Source organism: Bombus vancouverensis, unplaced genomic scaffold, assembly GCF_051014615.1.
Source record: "Bombus vancouverensis nearcticus unplaced genomic scaffold, iyBomVanc1_principal scaffold0038, whole genome shotgun sequence".
In the NCBI taxonomy this organism is placed as follows: Eukaryota; Metazoa; Arthropoda; class Insecta; order Hymenoptera; family Apidae; genus Bombus; species Bombus vancouverensis.
In genome coordinates, this window is record NW_027468929.1 from 591,190 (window position 1) to 613,961 (window position 22,772).

Sequence of the window (22,772 nt, forward strand, 5' to 3'; positions counted from 1 at the left end):
CTTGAATTAGCCTTTACCTAAGATTATATCGTGTCAAAAAGTAGCATGGCAATATATCTAGACAATACAAACATCTACTTCCTTTCATCTCGACTTTAGATTTCATCTTCTTCATCTTGATTTCAACAATGTGGTTCACCTCACCTTGAACCCGTTTAAGAAAATTTAGCGAAGAAGAGATTTCTCCGCTTAATAAGAGAAAGATCATAACACGTTGATAAACATGAGAAATTATCCGACTAAATGTAACGAAGAGATAGACATAAGAGAACTTGCTACTAAAACAACAGTCGCTCACGTGAAAGTACTCTGGCACTTAAACAAACCTTTGGTGATTTTTATACGAGACACTTTGAGATTTCATTGACACTGAAGTGAGACACGATCGTCGTAATTACATTGAGAAAATTTCAAACAGATCTAAACATGTATATAGAAATTTCATATATTTATTGGAAACATATATTATTGTTATTTTATATATAAAAATTACCAGAGTATTTGAGCAGTCAATTATTCGCTAAATTAATAAGAATAATAAGCCACGATGTACGTAGTAAAATCATCATCATGTGTTATATACATATTAATTTTTCATTTAACATATATATTTGCGAAATATATATACATTGTCTCATGTATATATATCTTCAATATACAATCTCAGATTGATTCCAAATTTTACTATTATAATCTCGATAATCGTATCTCGTTAGAGTGCTAACGAAATTATAGAACGTTTCGTGATATGAAAGTGTTCGAGTACTTCCGTGAGTCACTGTATATCATAAGATCGATCACCTTGATCGTTTATCGATCTGTATTCGTAAAACACATAAAAAGGTATGAACGCATTGCAACACGAATTTATTCAACGACCTAATAATACCCCATTCACCTTGAACTTAGTTTCCTCGTAACGTGTAATTCGAGTTAAGTAGGTGATCGAGGATCATTGATTCGCAGATATCGAGATAATGACAGTCATGGTGGAGTCCGTAAAAGCCGAGGAGGGCGAACGTCCGAAGATCGAAACCTTCGACGACATACTACCGTACGTTGGCGAGGCCAGCCGCTACCAATGGTTCCTTTTCATCATGCTCCTTCACCTTCGTCTACGCGTTCCTCTACTTCACGCAGTTCTTCATCACGCTATTGCCAGCTGAACACTGGTGTACCGTTCCGGAACTCGAACGATGGAACCTCACAGACAAACAAAAGTAAGTGACACTTTATGTGCAATTTGTCTTATTTGAATTATTGAGTTATACGTAACGAACGATCCTACATAGTTTCTTTATGTTCGAATTTACCCTGTTACGCGATAGACATTTTCAGCTCGGGCAGATCGAAATGGTCAATAATCATGTTGATCGTATAACAAATCAATACATGTTTTCATTAAAGACGTTCCTTTCGATGTCTAGAATTAACCACCTTCTATAGGAGACAATTTATATGCATATGTACATATCTGTTCAAGTCACGTGCACGTAGTTTAAACCAGGCTTCTCGAAAGCCTGTTTGTTTTCCATGCAGGTCGCAATAAATATTCTCGACGACAGAATCTTCCACTTGCACGGAGATTTCCATTTTCTCAGCTGTGATAACGTATCGCATCGCGACAATTTGTTTCTTTAAAACCACAATATAATATCTGATAACTTGCACGAAACAACTGTGTTTATTGAATCAGGAAAACCCAGGTATCGCGTTGTATATGTAAATGCATATGTAAATATCGTGTCGTACGGGAGTGGGGGAGATACCTGTAACCAGTTTGCGACGAGATAAAAATAGTTGGAAATCGCGATTCCATAGTTATACTATTATCAACGTCTTTTTCACGTGTTCTATTTCAAGAACGTAAGGAATTACCGGTGAAAGGATAGGAAGTCTGGATGGCACGATTCCAACGAATCGTGTTACCATTCTTGACGACGCATGCGAGATCTGGTTTTCTACGATGCGTCAACGAGGAAAATCGTTCGTTACGCTTGTTTTCCATTGAATCACCCTGGCCAAGGCGAAACTATCGCTTTGTAGATCGACGATTTCTTAGCGTTCCGGAGGCCCGCCGGAAACCAGTTTGGTCGACGACCTCCGGCAGATTCTAGACGTTCACGTGTTCTCCGAACTTTTTTTTTTGTACGTGGAGAAATCCTCATGGACACTCCGCTGCTGCAATAATCGCGTAACAGCAGAATAGTGTCGGACTCCTACCGACTAAAACTCCACGATGACCATCTTATGCGCGTGACAGGGGTGCTCTAGGAACCTCTTATGAATTAACTTCAGTTGCATCCCCTTCTCGCGTTCTCTTGTTCGAGCCGGCTATTGAGTAGGCGTTAGGGGGAGGTCGTTGTCCCTAGCGCTGTCACTTCTTCTGGTCGTAGTCCGTTGGGGTGGTGGCGAGGCGGCTCTGGGTCATCTGACTGCCATCCTTCTCCATCGTCTTATCCTGCAGGGGTGAGAGTTTTTTTTCTCTCCCTTTCCGCTCACTCCTTCGCGAGCATAACTCGCTCGCAGAAGAGGCGGACGGCCTTGTATTCCTGTGACCCTCTCAACATCGCTTCCACAATCGCTGAGGGGGTCAACGTTTCTCCTATGGCGTGCCGCAGGGTGTAGCGGGGCAGCTCCCACGCCGGACAGAGCTCCAGGGTGTGCTGCGCTGTGTCCCTGCCCTCTCCGCAGTGGTGGCAGATGTCTGTCGTCTCTCGCCTTATTCTCTTCAGGAACTCGCCGAACACGCCGTGTCCAGTGAGTACTTGTGTCATCCTGAATGTGAGTGGGAGGCCGTGGCGGCTCCTCCATGCCTCCCAGTTTGGTAGGACCGCATCCGCGCCTCGGTGTTCGCTTCTCCCGTTGATCAGTTGGGATCGCCACAGGTTCCATGTGTCCTCCTCGGCGGTTCCTGTGTCGTTTGGAGCCGCCTGCTCGGTGGGGTCTTCTCCCGGGTGCCATTCTCTCCGGCGGGTGTATTTCTTTCTGAGCGCCAGCGCCCGCAGTTCCCACGGGGGGGACGCGGCTAGGGTGGACGCCGACGCGTGAGACACCGTCCGGTATCCCCTAATGATTCTGATTTCGGTCACTCTGTGCAGCCTTCTCAGGAGCAGAATGCTGCGACGGCTTGCCATCAGGTCGTCCGCCCATACTGGGGCCCCGTACATCACTCGTGACCGAACGACGCCCTCGTAAAGTCGGCGCACCGCGTCTCCGGCCCCGCCGATGTTCGGTAGTAGGCCGCACAGGGCATTGGCAGCCGCTGACACCTTCGGGATCAGTGAGTCGAAGTGCGGCTCGAACGTCCACTGGCTGTCGATGGTGAGTCCCAGATACTTCATCTGTGATCCCACCCGGACGGTTTTACCTGCCATGTTTATGCATAGGCCGGGCGATGGTGTCCCTCGCCTCTTCCTGTCAAAGAACCAGGTGGCCTCCGACTTCGCAGGGGAGACTCTCAGGCCCAGTTCGTTCACGGCACGGATCGCACAGGCCGTTGCGATTCCGCTAATGCGCAGCGTCTCGTGCCAGCCACTACCCTCGACCAGGATTAGGGTGTCGTCCGCATAGCATACTATGGCCGCGCCTGGGGGTAGCGGGCATCGTAGTACCTCGTCGTACGCAACGTTCCATAGTATGGGGCCCAGCACCGAGCCCTGCGGGACGCCACGCTCGACGGATCGCTTTTACTCTCCTTCCTTACTGGTGTAACACACCCACCTGTCGTCGAGGTAGGCTCGGATCAATCGGACGAGGTAGCTGGGAACCACGAAGTGCTCCAGAGCCGTCACTATCCTGTCCCATGGCATGGTGTTGAACGCGTTGACGATGTCCAGGGAAACCGCCAGCGCCACGCCTTTCCGGGAGACCATGTCCTCCGCAATCGCTCGTACGCGTCTGACCGCGTCAATCGTCGAGCGCCCCTTCCGGAAGCCGTACTGGCTTTCGTGCAAACCTGGCACTTGCCCCGCTATGTGTCGTTCCAAGCGGGCGGCGACTACCCTCTCGAGTAGTTTGCCGACCTCGTCCAGTAGGCATATCGGCCGGTACGCTGACGGCGAGGTCATCGGTCGGCCCTCTTTATGGAGCAGGACCAGCCTCGCCGTCCGCCACGCCCGGGGGTAGACTCCCTCCCTCAGGCATCTTGTGAAGAGGTGCCGGAGTCTGGGGGCCATGACCCCCATCACTTCCCCCCAGATCCGGCCAGGGATTCCGTCCGGGCCCGGTGCCACGTTGAGGGCGGTCATTCTTCTGGTTGCCTCCCATATGTCCTCCTCCGTGACTTCCCAGTCGTCCCTCCATTCCAGCGGTCGTGTCGTTTCCCGTGGCCGTTCCGCCGCTCTGTTTTCTTGTGGGGGAAAGAGCGTTCCGGTGATCCGCGTCAGCAGCGCAGGCTCCATTTCCGCCGTTGTCAGGGGGCCCTTCGCGCGTAGTTTCTGTGTCACCGTCCTGTATGGCCTCCCCCATGGGTCCGACTCGACTGTTTCGACCAGTTCGGACCAGGCACGGTCCTTCGCTTTTTTAATTTCCCTTTGCAGCGAGCGCCGTAGCGCGCGGTACGTCCGGTAGCGCAAGGAGACTTCTTCTTCGTCGCGTCGTCGCCAGCGGCGGGCCCTTAGGTACTGTCTTCGGGCCCGGACACATCTCGTCCTCAGTTCCGCGATGTCGGGGTTCCACCAGTAAACTGCTCTGCTTCGCACCGTGCCCGGTGTGGCTCGTGGCATGGATGCGTCGCAGATTGCAGTCATGGCTTGGCGGAGGATTTCGGCCTCCTCTTCCACGTCTGCTTCGGTCGTCGTTGTCGAGGCCTCCCAGCTCCAAGCTGTTGCTATAGCAGCCGCCCGGAGTAGATCTTCATTCCTCTCCTTTATTTTCCATCTAAGTGGTGGGCGCGCGTGTCTTCCCCTCGGCGGGCCGCGCCCGTCGTTTGTCGTCGGCATTCCAGGTCCAGGTGCGTCCACCTCCATGAATATGTAGAGGTGGTCTGACAGCGTCTCGACCCCTTCGGCCACTCTCCAGCCTGAGATCCGCCTGAATGCCTCGGGGGAGGCCCATGTTATGTCAACAATGGAGCTCCCCCTGCACGTCACGCAGGTACTGGTCGAGCCCCTGTTCACTAACAGAAGTCCAAGTCCCGCGGCCCAGTATGATAGCGTGCGGTCGCGCGCGTTGGTCCTGGCGTTTCCCCATACCATGGAGTGCGCGTTGAAGTCTCCCAGGACGAGCACTTGTTGGGGGAGTCGTCGCCTGACGCAGTCGCCAACTCCGTCTAGGAATTCTTCGAACGCTGCCCGTCCGCTGTTAGGTGACACGTACACCCCCACCACCATCATCCCTGCCCACTCGACCGCGGCGTACCCGTTGCCGCGTTCCAGCAGGGCTCCGTGGGCGAACGCCCCGGGCGTTGATGTCCAGGTGACGGCAACCATTCCGTCCGTGTCTCCGACCCACTCCGGGGCATCCAGTACTCTGTATGGTTCCGCCACCACCGCTAGGGCGACCGTGCTCTCCCGGATGGTTTGGTGGAGCAGGTCTTGTGCTCGCCTTGACCTTCCCAGGTTAGTCTGGAGGATGCACATTCTCAGTTCTTTAGTGTTCTTTCCTTGTTTGTGGCTTCCTCCGCGCCTACCTCCTTGTTCGCGGGCTTAGGGTCGCTTTGGGACGAGGAGCCTTTCTCGCTGCCTCTTGCAGCCGTGGATCCGCGGGCGGCTCCTTTCGTTCCTTTCTTCGAGGGGGCGCAGGCCGGTCCCCCCATCCTGTGCACCGACGGTGCTCCAAGCGCCTCGCAGAGCAGGCATTTCGGGCTCGCAGTAGTGCATGCTCTCGCCTGGTGCCCTGGTTCGCCGCATCTGAAGCACAGGTGCCCCTTGTCCTCCTTGGCGGTGCAGGTCTTCCCCGTGTGTCCTATCCCAAGGCACCTGTAGCATTGTAACGGTCTCCGTTCGATGGCTTCGACCTTCGCCGTCGACCAGCCTATGGCGACCTTTCCAGGCGAGTTTCCTCACTGCACTGGCAGGGCCTCGTATCCATACGGTGCCAAGTCCGTTCCGGGCGGGGCGGATTTCTCCCAGCCGGATGTCCTCCGGCTTGCAGCCGCTCTCCCTCGCCAGGGTGTTCTGGATTTCCACCTTGGTGGCCGCTATGTCTATCAGGGACACCCTTACCTCCGCGGCTCGGAAGGGGGTCGCCACGCGGACCTCGTTCGGGTCCAGAGCCCGCGTCAGCTGTGCTGCGAGCGCTGCGGCCTTCTCCCTTCCCTGGTCCTCAGGGACCTCTAAGATGACACCTCCGGTGATGGTCTTCCGCATCCTCATCGTGTTGATGCCGAGCTCGGTCAGGGAGACACTGTCCTTGGCCGCAGCCAGCACCTCCGCGTAGGATTGGCTCGATTGGTCCGTCAGGATGATTGTTACCGCTGACGTTCGCGGTGCGCGCGGGAGGGGCCCCTGCCTCCCCCTCCTCGTGCGTTCTTCAATCCACTCTCCGGAGTTTTCCTCTGGCTCTCCGCCCCTGTCTCGGGGATCAGCTTCGCCGGCTGCTTCTTCCTTGCCTCCTTCTTCTTTCCTCTTCTTTTCTTTCCGACGGTCTGCCATTCGGTGACAGCCGTTCGGCCTCCCTTGGCCGGATATTCCAATTATATTATACCGTTAATTCAACCAAGTTACAAATCAGCCTCGACGCTACTTCCCTGTCTTTATAAAACCAGTATTAAAATAGACACAAATTACCATAAACTACATACAAACTACTCGAATGAACATTAAGAGAGTATATGGGGCATTTTATGTGGGTCATTAAGAACCTGCTTAAGTATATAATTAGCATCGATAAACGTCAAACGCGAGGGAACGAGTATGCGAAGGATTAATAAACGATCTTGAAGTCCAGCGTGAATTATGTATGACTCGGCTGATTTTTTTCTAGGTTGCTGATGGTGTGGGTGTTCGACGGCCACGTTTGGAACATGAAACTTCTGGACCCCGACGTTTTCACGTCGTTCTCTTTAGCGTCCCTCACGGAACTTCCGGCCGCTGTTCTACTCGCCCTTTTCCTCGACAGATGGGGCAGACGATGGATGGGTTTCGCATCGATGTTCCTCTGTGGCATTTTCTCCTTCGTTGCCATCGCTACCCCCTCTGGTAACATTTTTTCTTTTTCTTTTTTTTTTATTTCTTGATAAATGACTTATCAATCTATATTATTCAATAAAATAGCAGGAACGTGTGAATAGCAGTGAGAAAGCGGGGGTGAATTTTATAGAAAAAATCCGGTTTTATCGATCGACGGTCGTTTTAAAAAGCGCTTTTCTGAAGCTTCTCCGGCGAAAGCTTTGGGAGATTGAGAAATGAAAGCTCGTGCTTGATGCAAGAATAATGTTTTTGTTAGATAGTAAGGAGATAAGCGGTAGCGTTAGGGGATATCCGCGTTTTCAAGGACATTAAGGAGTGGAAAATAGACATTTTTTAATCCGTATTTAGAATAGAAGGTTGTAGTTATAAAACAATTTACTATTTTTATTTCCTCATCTTGCAACAAAACTTTCCTTCGAATTCTCTTTTATCGTTTATAGACAACAGACTTGAACGACATAATAATATAGACCCGTATTATTTAAAATCGTATTATACAGAATTTACAATTATACAATCCGGTCATTTTACTTAGTATTAATAATAATCGAATCTTATAAAATCTTTTTATACAAATATTCCTCTTCTCTTCTTTTCTTTTTCTTTTTCGCCTTTAAATCCTATTCCATTAACGATTGACATTTATTTCTCAACGTCACATGCTCGACAGGGATGACATTTAATTTTTAATTGGACCATGCGCGCATCGGGCGTATGTATCGTGCGTGGAATGCGGCGATCGTGGCATTTACATATTTCTCAACTTATTCAAGGTTCGACAACGGTTGCCATGGCGATTATAGCGCGTCTTGGGGTGAATATCGCCGCGAATATTGGTTTCCAATATGCAGCGGAAATGCTGCCGACTGTGGTGAGAGCTCAGGGCGTGTCTTTGATCCATATCATCGGTTATATCGCCCACATTTTGGGACCTTACATTATTTATCTGGTAAGTGAATCGAAATTTCTGTTAACGACATCGTATTTCTACGATCCGAAAATTACTCAACCTCTTTTTTAATTTACGACTAATATTATCTGTTATTGAAATACGTTTTTTTAAGTTGGTTTAATTTGTAGAAAAATTATGTTCCTTGTCGGCCATGGATTCTTCTTGTGATCTTACGAATCACGGAAACAAGATAGATTTTCGATATATTTTCCTCCGTTTCGTTTTTTTGTGAAGAAAATGTAACTTTTCTATTGTCTGTAATTATTTACAGGTTTGCGATACTACACTATAGCTTCGTTTCTAAATGAAACGAATGTTTACAAAATCTCGTTACACAGGTAACACCAATGATCCTTTGTATATTGACAACTTCTTCAAATTCTGTCTTTAACCAATATTCTTTATTAATATTTAAAAAAATATTAAGTATACAGAAAATACGAAGAGGAATATTTGCGAGGACACTCTCGATTATTGTGTAAGTTATTCTGTTCTGAATTATAAATTTACCTCAAAGTATACTATTATTTGTGTAATGCTATTACCGAAAATGAACTTATGGAAGTATCCATTTATTTCCCGAAAATCGAAGGGAAATTAAGGAATTAGCGGAAAGCGGAATTAATCGCTATTACTTCTAAAAGAGGTATAAAGGGAGACGTATAAAGGGAGACGTATAAAGGGAGACGTATAAAGGGAAACGTATAGAGGGAGACGTATAGCGGGAGACGCACAGAGGGAGGCGTCTAAAGGGAGACGTATAACGGGTGACGTAAAACGAGAGACGCATAACGGGAGGCGTATAAGGGGAAGGCGTATAAGGGGAAGCGTATAAAAGGGAGAATATTTTTCGTTTAATTTAGGCTGACATTGATCCATCTTTACCGCTGGTTGCCCTCGGTTTGCTGTCTTTTGGACACGCCTTCCTGACCCTTGGCTTGCCAGAAACGTTGAACCAGGAATTACCAGAAACCCTACAGGAGGGTAACGACTTCGGCAAGGAACAAAGTTTCTGGTGGGTTCCGTGTATATCCTCGTAAGTATAGATTCTATAATATTCTTCCTCCGCCTTATGTCAATATAAATTTACTAATAATCGTTTATTTCAATTTGACAGGAGCAAAATGCTGAAAAAATCTTATAGAAAGAAGAAAGGCCTTTCAAATCCAGCGTTTACTGGCAGTGTTCAAAAAATGCATTGTACTAGGCTATAGCGGTTAGATTTGGCGACGGCGAGAAACTTGCCACTGGCATGAAACTTGCCAGTAGCGTGAAACTTACCAGTGGCATGAAACTTGTCAATGGCATGAAACTTGTCAGTGACATGAAATTGCCAGTGGCGTGAAACTTGCCAAATTCGTTGTAAATATAGTTATTAAACGTGTGCGTGTGATGTTAGATGTTAAGATATTACGAACGTATTGAGATTGGAGAGCTATTGAGAGAAACTAGGAGGAAGTATCGATTATTGCAGTGAAAGAGACAAGAATCGTCAAATTACACAAGGTATACGTTTAAGCAATTAATTGACGCTTCATCGACGAAGTAGCTTTGTTGCACACAAGATAATTTTCTTTAAAGTGTATCTTTTTTTAATTGGAATGACTGTATAAAAATGTGAAGAAATTTAAAGAATTAAGAACGCGGCATTTAAAGTACGTTGCGTTCACATATTGCGATGTAATTATTTCGCGTACTATAACGTCGGTAAAGTGTTGGAAATGAGAAACGATTCAAGTATCGTATGTAAATGTACAATTAAATTCAGTATTGGATATACGTATTAAAGGAAACGATATATAAGGAAATAATATACCATAGTATTTATGCATCTTTCGCTTTAAAAATCGAAAAGAAAGAGCTATATCTTTTTCTTCTTGCTCTTTTTTTTCTTTTCTCGTTGAAGGAATACTCTAGTTGAATTGATTTAACTATGAAATACCGTGAATAACAAAGGATTGCCACGAGACTCGAAACACAAAAAGAGAGCTGCCTTCGCGCATTGTCAAGCTTTCAACTTGTCTCCTTTATTACGAATCGCCTTTGTATCAATATAGGTGATTCATAAATCGCCGACACTTGAAATGAGAGTTTCGATCGACTTTTAAACCGAAGTGTATTTTGCGTTCGCTCGATCAACGTGGCTTTTTTTCATCATCCATTTATGCATCAACACGTTGAACGCTTTGAAAACTCTGAGATCTCTGTTATTTAATTTAAATATATACATACATATATATATATATTATTCTAATGAAACATCAAGATTGAAATTCTTTTATGATATTTTCTTTTTTATGATCTTTCAGTATTAATACGAGAAATATCTCTATTTGATATATTTAGATATAATAAGAATATTACTTCTAATAAGTATCCTTGAATTCGTAATTACTGATCATTCATAAAATGGAATGCATTAAAACAATTAATTGCTAAGCGTTCATTAGCTACCATCATACCCAATTGAGATTATAAAATGAAAGTTGTAGGATCTTTTTAAGCAGGAATTTTTTTTAATACAAAGGATATTAACATAATGTTCGACATTCTTCCGAAATTGTTCTGTTTAAATCCAATGGAAAAAGCAGTAAATAATTTATAGAATTATATACAAATTTTAGAAGAAAAATTGATAGATAATGAGTTAATTTTGAAAATGCTCAGGTTTAAATGTTACTTGAAACAGATCGAAACTCCGTCACGTGTTCAATTAGAAATAGTAAAATTCTGATTCGTGAAGAGACGCGAATATTTCCAATCTCGTTCCTTTCGATCCTCCGACCTGTTCGTCTTAAGCGCACAATCTCCGTTATACCACCTTTAAACAATGATTCTAGCAACTAGAATCATTCGATCGTTAGAATCATTCGCGTACTTATGAGACTAGCCCCTGCTTTCAGTTACCGATTAAAAAGACATACTATTGTTCGTTGCAAATGTCAGCTATCGTTCCTCAAAACCTGAGATTCTTTGAAATATTCCTACGCTAGAGATTCAACTGTACATAATTGTTCAAGGCTACAAGTTAGTTCGATCCTCGTGATGCAATGGATAATAATTCGATCGTCTGGAAAATAATTCTGGACGAGAGAATTCTCATTTAACCCTTGACGGTCGATGATTTTGTAAATCATGTACGATATCGTAATCAGGAATGAATTCTTTTATATTTTTAATCTTGAAATTACACAGGGCCAATACATATTAAGCTGAATCGCAAATAAATATTAAGGGAGTCTTAAGGAGTTATAATATCGACATTTCTTATCAATACGATAGTGATATAATAATGTGATATAGTACAGAGTGTTTCGTAACTGATGATTCTTCGTATTTTCGAGAAAATAAATTTTGAATATGTTTCGTGAATGTCGTGTGAACACGAGTTGACAAAGCTTCAGAATTTCATTCTCTCGAACGTCGTACGAAAATCTCTCGTTCTATATTTTCAACAGATCCTTTCACATAGTATTATTCTGTACCACTGGTTATTAACCACATTAACTAACCACTGGTTATTAACCACATTAACTAACCACTGGTTATCACAGTATCAATTACCAGACACCCTGTATAATACAGAATATTACTTCAAATATCCGTATAATGAAGCATTTCATTTTCTATAATTAATTATAATTAAGTTCGGCTGTTAAGGGTTAATACATTGTAACATAAGTGATCGTTATCGTAGAACTCCTAATTATAGGATGGAGTTAGATTAGACGTATAATGATGAACGAGGATCATCGAGCATTAATGTATTTAATTATAGAGATATTTAGCAGTTTATTTTTGTTCGGGGGATTCGTCGATGTGTGTGCAAATAAAAAGTAGAATTGTTTCTTATATTAAGGTTTATGGAAGTTTTATTCGGCGAATCAATCTTATGGACGTGAGTGTATACGCGAATGTATACGTGAGTGATGATTATGAATACTATGAATAGGTTTCTTCAGATTGATTGCGTTGTTATTGGCACAACGACGAACACTGATCGTCATACGATGGCACGATTTGCTTACAATATTCTTTCCTTTCTTTTTTTCTTCTTCCTAAACCATAGAAACAGTCAATTAGAGTTATTTTTTTTTTAATGTACGCACAACTCGTTTTAGATAGATAAAAGTCCAGCAGTTGGTGCTGAAGAAATTATAACAATAATTTAAAAAGTCTTCAAGCTTGGATTTTATTAATATTGTACGTTATTTAAAATCGTACAAAAAAATATAACGAATAGATAAATAATCGTTAAAAATACGTGGATAATCGTTCAAAAGATATAAAACTGTTTCTTTTCACAAAGAAAAATTATCTAAACGTACTATTTTTTTAAATAAGATTTTGTCCAATATATTCCAGTAAAAAATGTTAAAAACATTAAAGGAATCAAAAATTTAAATCTCCCTAATTTATTATTTACGTAATTAATAAATTACGTAATTATTAATTTACGTAACATTTTCGATATTATTCTACGTAATATCTTTGAATATCAAATTAGCACCAACCGCTGAACGATTCGAACGTGCGTAACGCAAGTGAAAATTAGCATTAAAATTATAAAAGCTCTTAAAAGATAATAATAAAAATTATATAGGAACACGATTTCTAAGCTCGCTCTTTTTAGAATTAAGGCTTACAAATTCTTAAACGTAAACGATAAAAATAAAAATTAATGTAGGAGAATAGAAAAATAATATGTTCCGATTTTTTCTCGTACAAAAATCGTCAGACTGATCCGCTTGTAATATTGTTACTTCTAAAAAAACACGAATCCTCCTTCGTGTTTTTTAATTGAATTAGTATTAAAAATCAGATAATTATCGTTCACAGGAGTGATAGTGTTGATGTCCATTGAAGTGTGTCTTATGGTAGCAAGGCAACGACCAGAAATGTTGGTCCCTTCCGAATTCTTCGCTTTGCTTGATAGTCTGAGGAAGATTCTGGCCGACAGTTTCCGGCAGGAACAAAACCAGTGCAGCGCCAAAAAAGGACACCGTGCTGATAATGAGCATTGGAAATCCCTCCCAAATTGCAGCCTAATGAACAAATATTAATTTATATGAGCAAAGGTTAAATACCATGAAAATCTGGTCAAAGTATTTCTCATTTAAAAAGTTTCATTAGAAAGTTTCAACCAATATAGTTTCATATCTTAAGTTATTCCATCATTTTTTATTTTAAATTTCAATTTTTTGATTAAAGATCAGTTAAAGAAAAGCGTTGGTTGCAACTTCCAAAACGGGCTTTCTAGAAAGTGAGAAATATTTTGATCAGATTTTTATAATATTTAATTTCTTCAGGAAACAACTTGTTTTAAGGTAAGAAAAAAACTATTTTACATTTTCATGAGAAAATTTACATGAGAGCTTTTTCATAATTTCTAATAGCGCTTATTGTATCTTTTGGAATAAATTAAAGAGAAGTTGAACGTGGATGTGCTTAGCGGTGTTTCAAAAATGTTGTAACAACAATAGTAGTATAAATATTTATTTACCGAGTCAGTGATATATGGCGCCAAAGAGTGTGCAACTATTCCGAAAATATGAATGAAAGATACGCCCTGCGATCTGACTGGCGTGGGCAGAAGTTCTGCTGCATACTGAAGACCAACATTGGCTGCCATGTTCAGACAGAATCGCGACAATATTGACATTACTAATTTCGCGAGCACTGGGGAATAAATTAAAAAATACAAAATTAATCCTGGATACACAATACTTGATTGTAAGTTTAATTAAAAATATAGTCCGATCGAAGCTTAATCAAAATCAAATTAAAATTTCACACAAACTTTAAACTTCTATAAATCTCCAAATTCTAGAAAACCAACATATAGAAAATTATTGCTTCTAAAATGTGCACACCTCTTTCAATTTCGCCACTAAATTAATTCCTAATAATTCCTAAATTCTAGTTCCATCAAAATAATTATTTTCCAAGATTAATACCTTCGAAGTTGCCAAAATTCTTTTACATTCATCATAAACTTAATTTCAGATTTTTCTCAATAATACGTCATTATAATCGTTTTAATTTTACTTTAATAAACAGATCGATATATTTACTGGAATGCAGCATAAGTTCAGCGATACTGAGTACACAGGTCATTGCCATCGTGAGAAATCCGCAGAGTCTACGACCCCATCGGTCGAGCAACAGGGCGAGTAATAACCCAGCTGGAAGTTCTGTGGCACAGGCGATCGAGAACGACACGAACACCGAGCTCTGGATAAGTTTTAATGAATACACGTGACCGTCGAACGGGATCAGGGTGAAACACCTACAAGATTGTATCGGTTATTTATGAAGGTTTTCTCGCAACATGAACTCGTATCTTATACTTGCCAGAATGCAACTAGAAGAATAGTGTTTCTCGCCAACCGTGGCGTTTTGAACAGATCGAGCAGCGTCGCTGATTCTTGAATTTTGTCCGGTGCCTCCATGTTACTCTGCAAGAATTTATTTCGAGAATAATTAACGAAAGATATAATACGAGTCGTGCCTTTAGCCCTTACACAGTTCAAAATTCATAACACACTGAAAAGAAATTTTATTTTCATTTTATTCGTCATTAATAGATAGCACGAACAGTGGCACTTTGCATTCTGTTTTATGGAATTAGTCGGCATGGCTTTTGATATCGAGATTTATTAATATAATGGGTGGTTGGTTGATTAAATACTTTTCTGATCCGAAATACAGTCGGGAACAAAACTAAGTGGATTAGTGGAGAAAATGTAAAAATTCATTTCAATCATTTGCTGAACTATCTGCATATTATTAGAAGGAAATATAATAAATAAAACTCAAGTATATGAGGCTGATACTAATTTGATTATACTTTCTTCACATCTATTTCCATTAACTATAGCAGCTTATTTTTATCCCCGATTGTACTTGTAAATTGTAAATATTTTATAATTTCTATATAAATTCCCAGATTTACTTCAAATTTTGTACGAGATCGATATAATACCACAATGGAATCGCGACAGTCAAGTTTCATTTCATATTTCATTTTTCATCGCGTTTCATTTTTAAAACCTGTCTATGCATGTTAAAATACTTTCGCGAGTCTGTGTGTTTTCGACGTGAATCAAATATATCTGTCAGCACAGATTCAAGTACTGTACCGTATGATTTCGCGTAAGCTTTCTAGAATTCTATTTGATCGAACTTACGACGAATATATCGCAAATACGCGAGTCTGGATTTCTACGATTGATCCTAGCTATTCTCCGTAGTTTCTCAACAACCTTGTCCATCATCCCGTTGGAAACGTACCAACTTGAACAGAGCAAATACGAGTGATATGGATCGATAAGTAAATTTGCATAAATCTCAAAGCGCAAGTTGAGAATTCGAATAATCGAACGATTAGGAATTTACTTACCGGGCGCTCTCGGGAAGAATCCACGGTGTGATAGCGACAGATAACAGCGGTATGGCAGTAACGTAAGTAAAATATCTCCAGTTCGCGATATAATAGGCTATCCATGGTAAAATTGTACTGGCCACTGCGAAGTATACGCCAAAGGCGATATTCACGACCAACGTTCGTTTCGAAACAGCCATATATTCGAGAACTGTGGGATAATTGATCGTCGATGACTCTCGGAATAACTGATTATTATATCAAGATACTTAACGACGATTATTCTTTATGTTGCAGTAATAGAACATGGAAGATTTATCGAGTGAAACCGGTTATTATTAATATGGAGCGATTGATGACGAGCCGAATGAACGATACCATCAACATAATTGTAGGATAATTGTAAGATTATAAATATAATTCCGATTTTAAATTAATCCGTTTACTCTGCAAACGTGAATGTTCCGAGTTTGAGCTGGTCCGTATAACAAAAAGCGCTACATAATGCACGTGTTTTGCTTCTAACGTATTTAAACGAATTACGTGTTGAAAATTTTGTGATAATTTTCATTTCGAACGAATATACAGAGTGGTTGGTAACTGGTGGTACAAGCGGAAAGGGGGTGATTCTACGCGAAAAAAGAAGTCGAAAATATAGAATAAAAATTTTTCGTTCGAGGCTTTGTTTTCGAGAAAATCGACTTTGAATTTTCGCTCGATACGCGTGCACTTTATCGCGTCTCGTTATAACGGATCTCACTGTAGATCGTTGTCTCGATGGAAGAATTAAAAAAAAAAATTTGTATTCTATATTTTCGACTTCTTTCCGCTTGTACCACCAGTTACCAACCACCTTGTATAACTCGATTTAAGAATATCAAGATATAACTATCCTCGACGACATGAAAATCGATGAAACGATCTTTAACAATAACAAAATCAATATATTCATCTCTGGTGGTGGCAAAAGCTCTTGAAGCAAGAACTCGAACCGTATAGTTCAATCGAGTACAGCAACGTCAAAATTATCTTCGAGGAACAATTCATCAAAAATTTCTCACGCAACATCATCTTTCACGTAATAGAAACATTGACTTCATACTAACGTTATCTCTCGCGTGACTGAAACGTTGGCTTATCGGTCGAACCTCTCGCACTTTCTACTTCGTAGAAGGCTTACCGATAATCAGAGGAATGTTGATACAGTTATCGAACGCCAGTCCAGTGAGAAACCTACAGACGGCGAATGACCAAAAACTATTTGCGCTGGCAGTGAAAATGGAGGCAAAAAGGGCGATACCATTGCAGAACATTAAAGCTGGGATACGACCCTTGTGATCGGCGATCCAACCGACTAGGAAACCACCGATGATGGATCCGCAGAAGAAGATGGCCTGCGCCGTTGATACGAGGTATTCTCGGTCGCATACCCAATCTAGCTAATCACCAAGGTTAAGAGTTAGTCAGCGAAAAACCAGATTCATATTTTTCAGAATATAATTTTAATCCTGCTGCGGTCTTCGAATTTTTATATCTCGATTCTGCTCGCAGTTCGATGAATGAAAGAGTTCTTTATGCTCTGAAAAAAACGTTCGCGTAAAATCGGAACGAGGAATTATCCGTATTAACAATTATCGTCTTATACTTTCTTTACTTAAGAAATTTACTATAACAAGGTTAGAGTAGATCGGAAATGACCCAAAGAACGCAGCAGAAGTGTAAGAATTTCGAAGCATGCGATTCAGACAACGATGTGAATACTTCACCTCAGTTCCTATACTAGGATATGGAATCTGCGTAAAATTATACTCCCATTGAGTACATTTTATCGTTTTGTTTGTTTGGAAGCCCGATGAGCTCAGGCTCTTATCGCTCTTCAACAGCTCTGTGAAGTTTACGTCCTTCCGTTGACATTGTTCGTAATAGGGATAAACGTTCGTCACTGGAATCGCTATCTTAATCCTAAACACCCCATACGATAGATGATTGATCATTTTAATTATTAAAATAAGAACCAAAGTCCAGACAGAGTAATCCAAAAATATCTTGTATCTTATCGTGAAATTTTTCTACAATATTTTCTAATAATTTTCGAAATGTTCGAAAATTCGAGAAATTCCAGAAATCGCGATCGTTTCTCGTTGCTCTTTGTTCAAAATATCGATCACGATTAATCAGGCACTACCAACCACATCCACTAATATCACTGTCAGATCGATTAACAGCAAGTTATGAAATTAGTAATTAAGGGCACCCTCGATCAAACCATTTTTCTCTCTCAACGTCACGCTAAATCATGTCAAATGTATCTTTCCGTTCCAAATGTCGTCGACTAACTTCCAACGAACAAAATGTCTCAATACACTAAGTTCGATACCTTCGTGTTCTTTGTGGAGATAACCGAAGAATTTTTCCGTTATTGTAGCATTTTCGTTGCTGCTTCTTAATTTAAAAGTAAAGAAATAAAATTAGTCTGAAAAAGCAATTAAAGTAATTCACGTGGGTTTCTTTGAAGACGGCGGAAAATCGATGATAAAACGAAATAGAAATAGAAATAAAATAAAATAAAATCTGCGATTAAACGAATAATTAATACATGTTATTTTGAAAAGGAAATTGGCGATAAAATAGGCGAAAAACAGTTTCTATTAAAAAGGTTATACGAATAATCAACGCAGTTTGCTTCGAAGCAAAATTAGAATTGGCAATCGAGCGAATGATTGACGATTTATTTGGAAAAGTTAGCGGAATCAATGACTAAACAAGCGAGATTTCGTTAAATACACGATTTCCTTCGTAAAGAAAGAAAAAGTAGATTTGTTGATTACACGAATAATCGCTGCAGTTTATCTCAAAGAAGAAATAGCGCGGATGGTCAAACAGGCGAGAAACAAGGTTTCTCCGGGAAAAGAAAATAAAATAGCTGATCGAGTAAATAGTAAATACAATTTACCTTGAGAAAGAAGTAGACTCGAGCGATCAACACTGTTTCCCTCGAAGAAACGCTAAAATTAATGGTCAAACAATCAAAGTAAGTAATTTTTCTCGAGGATAAAGTAGGATCAGTAGTTAAATCAACAAGATTGGTACAGCTTCCCTTCAAGAGACACTATGATCAATATTTATACAGGCAGTCACGGAATCTCCCTTTCGACTGATCCAATCATTGAGTGAAACGATTGTATTCGATGAAATTTTCCTCGAAGATGAAGCAGAGTCGCAGATCCTTACGTAAACAACCGATCAAGTTTCCACGGCAATAAACCTAAATTCCCTGGCTAATTGAAAATATAAAGGAGACACGACCACATTTCCATTTAAAGAAATGCAATTGTTAGTTAAACAACGATAGGATTTTCTTATTCGAAAAGAGAGGAGAAAAACGTCCGATGTTCACGAAGTCTTGTACAAATATGATGAAATAAGCTTGCTTAGCGAAGACGAACACGATACTCGGTGACACGTGTTTGCCAATAAAAAAGGAGAGAATCGAAGAGAAACGGAACCAAAGGAAGAAACGTTGATTGACAGTGGAACCGGCGAAACTAGAAATAGTTTGGAAAACACAATTTCCCGATCGCGGACATCGAGGACCACGTGCTCGCGTTGCCATTGATCGAACTCCATTTAGGTTTGCAAATCGTCGCAACAGCGACGTTGGTAGAACAGAGACACAGAATTCTTCTGTCTCACAAAAAGCAAGGTGCATACATATGTATTTCCTTGTTTCTCCAAAGCATAGTGGCGCCACGCCGGAAACCGGATGTCCGAAGCCAGCCATACTTTTCAATGGTGTTGAAATGAATTGTATTGTCGTCTTGTCGCGTACTAAAATTGCGATATATGGACGGTGTTAAAAATTGACGTTGAAACACAACTGATTTTTGCAATTTAAATAACGGATGTATTGAAACGAATTCAGTGGACTTTTCAGGTAAATTTGTCGTTTGTTTTACCGGGTTTGATCTTGGATCGACTCTAGTATATTTTTCATATTTAATTGAAATGGGGAATTGCGTTATGTTATTTGTTGATACTCTGTAGGTTAGAAATGTTAGCATCGTTATTTTAGAATTAATATTTACAAAAGGCATAAATGTAATTGAATTCTAAAGAGGATTAATTAAGAATGCTCAAGCTTTTTGTGAGATTGGTTTTTTCTTGCAAGCTACCTCTATAAATTAGACCTCTCCTGAAGGGACACGTAGTTTCGTCAACCGGTTTCTTCTAACAAGATTCGTAGAATTAGCTTTTTGCGAAGGGACTGATTTATGAATATTGTTTCTTCTGAAAAGACTGCTTTGTTACCATAAAAAATCAAGGACAGGTTTTCGTAGTTTATATTCACCGAAATATTCACACACACAATAATTTCGAACAGTACGATTAACAAATTACTAGATATGTCTGTACAAATTTCACCTTACGCTCGAAGATACAAGCAAAGCGAAAATTAAATTTCCAAAATCAAATATCAAGAACAGTAAATAACTATATGCAGAATATTCTTCTAGCGAAAGACAGACAGTCTCTACTCAGTATGTACATACGAAGAGAAAGATACACACTACATTCCAAACACATGTCCAAACACAGGAATGACCTCGTAACTTACATAACACCACAACTAAAGAAATTACACCATATAACATTGAATGTGACGGATGTAATATGGCACATCAATTATCGAACAAAAAGTTTCATAAAATTCAAATTAAAAGAAATATGGGATCGCGAAACACACAACGGGTGTGCATAAGTTATGTACGTAACTTCCAACTTACACACATGCAATAGGTTTAACCGTTACTGGCGTTGGTAATAACAGAAGCACAGTCATGGATCCGTTACCATGTCTAGCGTTGTTTCAACGAGTTTCATTCCCACTTGATTTAGTGTCGCTCCTAACCGCTGGTTCACGCAACAGAGAAGGATAAAATGAACCACGACAGATATACAATTACATACTTACGTACTATATGGTTCAAAGTCTATAAATAATATTGTAGACGGTATAATTAGAGGCCTTCTGTACTATTTCCGCACGCAGTAACGTCCTAAACGTATACACGGAAAACTTTAAATCGTGGCACAATTGAAGCCAGAAGAAATTTTAAAGTGAGCTAAAAAATGAAAAACAAGCCGAAGATTCAAGAATAACAGAATTACACTGGAAACTCTATTTGGGTGGGGGGGGGGGACGGAGGGTGCGTTTGAAAATCGATCGCGTATTACGCGGTAGGTAGTAGTTGACTGATATGATTGGAGTAATAAATGTCATTACGGATTATTTGATATCACTTTTGAATAAAACTTTTTGAATAAAATTCAATGTCAAGATTTATTCATTATCGATACTTATCTTGTTTACAGTAGATTGTAGAATCGAGATATTCTGTTCGTAATTTTTTATGAAAATGTTCTTCGCTTTGATGAAGAATTTTTATTTTTAAAATGATATAAATGTGATATCTCGACGATATAAACGATGATTTTCTTTATCTGTATATAAACTAAGCAACTTCTAGTTTTATAGATTTTTACACAAAGTTCGTCAAAATCATACGTAAGAAATATTTTCTTTAGATCTTGTACCGATTTACTGAATTACATATAGTAAATTATGCTAATATTTAATAACTAAATATAACTAGATATAAGTAATTATATTAAATAACAAACGGGATCACAATATTGTTTATGGGTACAGAGACCTTAGAAAAATTATGATCGTAGTCACGTAATTACATTGGTTCCTCAAGAATCCTGTCTACCTTGATAGATCATTAAGCAACGTGACTGGAATCGCATTGCGTCGTCGAAGGAAAATTTTTTATCTTTACTTTGTTGTATGAAAATGCTTTCACTGACTGTGTAGAGGTCGGACTGAGGGAAATCTGTGTTCGCTTCTGGTTTCCATAACAGTAGAACGATGGATCTTGAATAATAGATACATTTCTGTTATGTATTATAAACACGTAACTAAAGAGAATTCCATAATATCACCCAAAAACAGTTCATTCAATTTTAATTTCTGACTAGAAGAGACGAGAAATTTGCTAATGGAAAATTTTCATTTTTAAAATGCTTTACATTTATTAATACTCTTTTTTCGAAAACGATACTTATCGTACCATCTAATACTCAAAGATCAAAGCCTATCACAGTTTTCTGTTCCATCTTTTTTAAATGCTTAAAATATTAAACCTAAATTTAATATTTTTTATCATTTTATTAACACGAAATCTGTTATTAATTATTTACTGTAATATTGTACAAATATTTCAGTCTTCATTTTGCCATACTAATACATAATGATCGTGATCTATCTTGATCATCTATCTTTTCCAAACTGATAATGTATTCCTTCATGGAATTTACCAGTTTCACTTCCTTATTGTTCATTTGTCACCTAGTATCGGTAACAGATCATGTTATACGTGTTTCGTCGGCAAAACAAACAGAACTAAAGGATCTAAGAATCGCTCAGTAAGTAACAATGCGATTATGGCTGATTTCAGACAATCTGCGGCATTAAATTTTCTCACGTTGTCTCGTAACGATCGTGATTTTCCTTCTGATCCTTCAGATTAAACGTCCTTGAACATCGTTAACTAAATCATGAATTTATAACGAACCCCATTTTTCATTATTTTTTAACAAGATTCCAAAAGATATGAAAAGTAGACAAAACGGAGAGTTTATCTGAACATAATATTTATCGAATAAGTCGAAATTTTATTACACGTATTTAAATATTTAAATAATCTATCATTCGAGTGTGTAATTTGTAATTATAAAATTTTATAATTCGTAAACTCGTAGAAGGCAATTAAAAACTCATGAATACACAAGTGTGTGTCACTTCATGTATGTACTTGTTGTATCGGGTATTTATGACATTCAAATAATAATATCTACATTTAGCTTTCGAAAATTAACTTGCTAATACGAAGCGTATTTACCTTCATATTTTATAATAAACTTAATTATTTCGTTAGCAATGAAACATGCGCGTCTCGCAGAAATGTAAAAAATCGTAGACAAATATAATGTTCCTAGTTTTACTTAACTTCTTAATTTTATTTACAATGATTATTGTAACGAAGTGTCTTCAAGTGGCAATAACTCAAATTTAATCCAATTTTTACGAACGCATAATCAAACTCGAATTTTATTCTTTAAGATATAGTTCATTCGAGTAACTCTGAAACGTAATTAATTAAAGCTTAGAAACGAAAGATTAAAAACATTTAATCCCCAATGGTGTATCTATTCCACTCTATATTAATATTAAAAAAAC

The 22,772-nt window shown here is 39.9% G+C and overlaps 1 protein-coding gene, 1 long non-coding RNA gene and 1 pseudogene across 7 annotated transcripts; 2 read left to right on the forward strand and 1 right to left on the reverse strand.

Annotated features, from left to right (window-relative positions):
* Nucleotides 1-900: 900 nt before the first annotated feature.
* On the forward strand, nucleotides 901-11,937 carry LOC143304505 (uncharacterized; annotated as a pseudogene). The gene is made up of 7 exons (XR_013061170.1): nucleotides 901-1,220; nucleotides 3,102-3,183; nucleotides 5,098-5,561; nucleotides 6,922-7,142; nucleotides 7,907-8,082; nucleotides 8,949-9,121; nucleotides 9,203-11,937. The product of XR_013061170.1 is annotated as an uncharacterized LOC143304505 (transcript).
* Nucleotides 11,687-20,510, reverse strand: LOC143304523 (organic cation transporter protein-like). Of its 5 annotated transcripts, none has more exons than XM_076626999.1 (10): nucleotides 20,254-20,493; nucleotides 17,236-17,431; nucleotides 16,650-16,908; nucleotides 15,488-15,680; nucleotides 15,276-15,381; nucleotides 14,440-14,543; nucleotides 14,160-14,374; nucleotides 13,589-13,764; nucleotides 12,923-13,130; nucleotides 11,687-12,143 (listed from the first exon to the last, which is right to left on the reverse strand). In XM_076626999.1, coding segments are annotated over exons 1-10 (1,515 nt in total). In that variant the 5' UTR covers nucleotides 20,310-20,493; the 3' UTR covers nucleotides 11,687-12,141. The 5 variants fall into 5 exon arrangements, with proteins under 5 accessions (XP_076483114.1, XP_076483116.1, XP_076483117.1 ...); XM_076627001.1 differs by having other exon boundaries at nucleotides 15,488-15,611; nucleotides 20,254-20,492; XM_076627002.1 differs by lacking the exon at nucleotides 13,589-13,764 and having other exon boundaries at nucleotides 20,254-20,510.
* LOC143304524 (uncharacterized) lies at nucleotides 13,686-14,589 on the forward strand. Its single transcript, XR_013061182.1, has 2 exons — nucleotides 13,686-13,818; nucleotides 14,146-14,589. It is a non-coding gene; the product is annotated as an uncharacterized LOC143304524 (long non-coding RNA).
* Nucleotides 20,511-22,772: the final 2,262 nt, after the last annotated feature.

Excerpts from the sequence above, each read along its gene's own strand:
- LOC143304523 (XM_076626998.1), bottom strand. The coding sequence starts at position 20,309 with ATGACTGTGCTTCTGTTATTACCAACGCCAGTAACGGTTAAACCTATT. Across the intron at positions 14,544-15,275 it reads GTATTTGCGATATATTCGTC|AGTAACATGGAGGCACCGGA; the intron begins GTAAGTTCGATC and ends AAATTCTTGCAG. Across the intron at positions 13,131-13,588 it reads CGCCATATATCACTGACTCG|GCTGCAATTTGGGAGGGATT; the intron begins GTAAATAAATAT and ends TTTGTTCATTAG.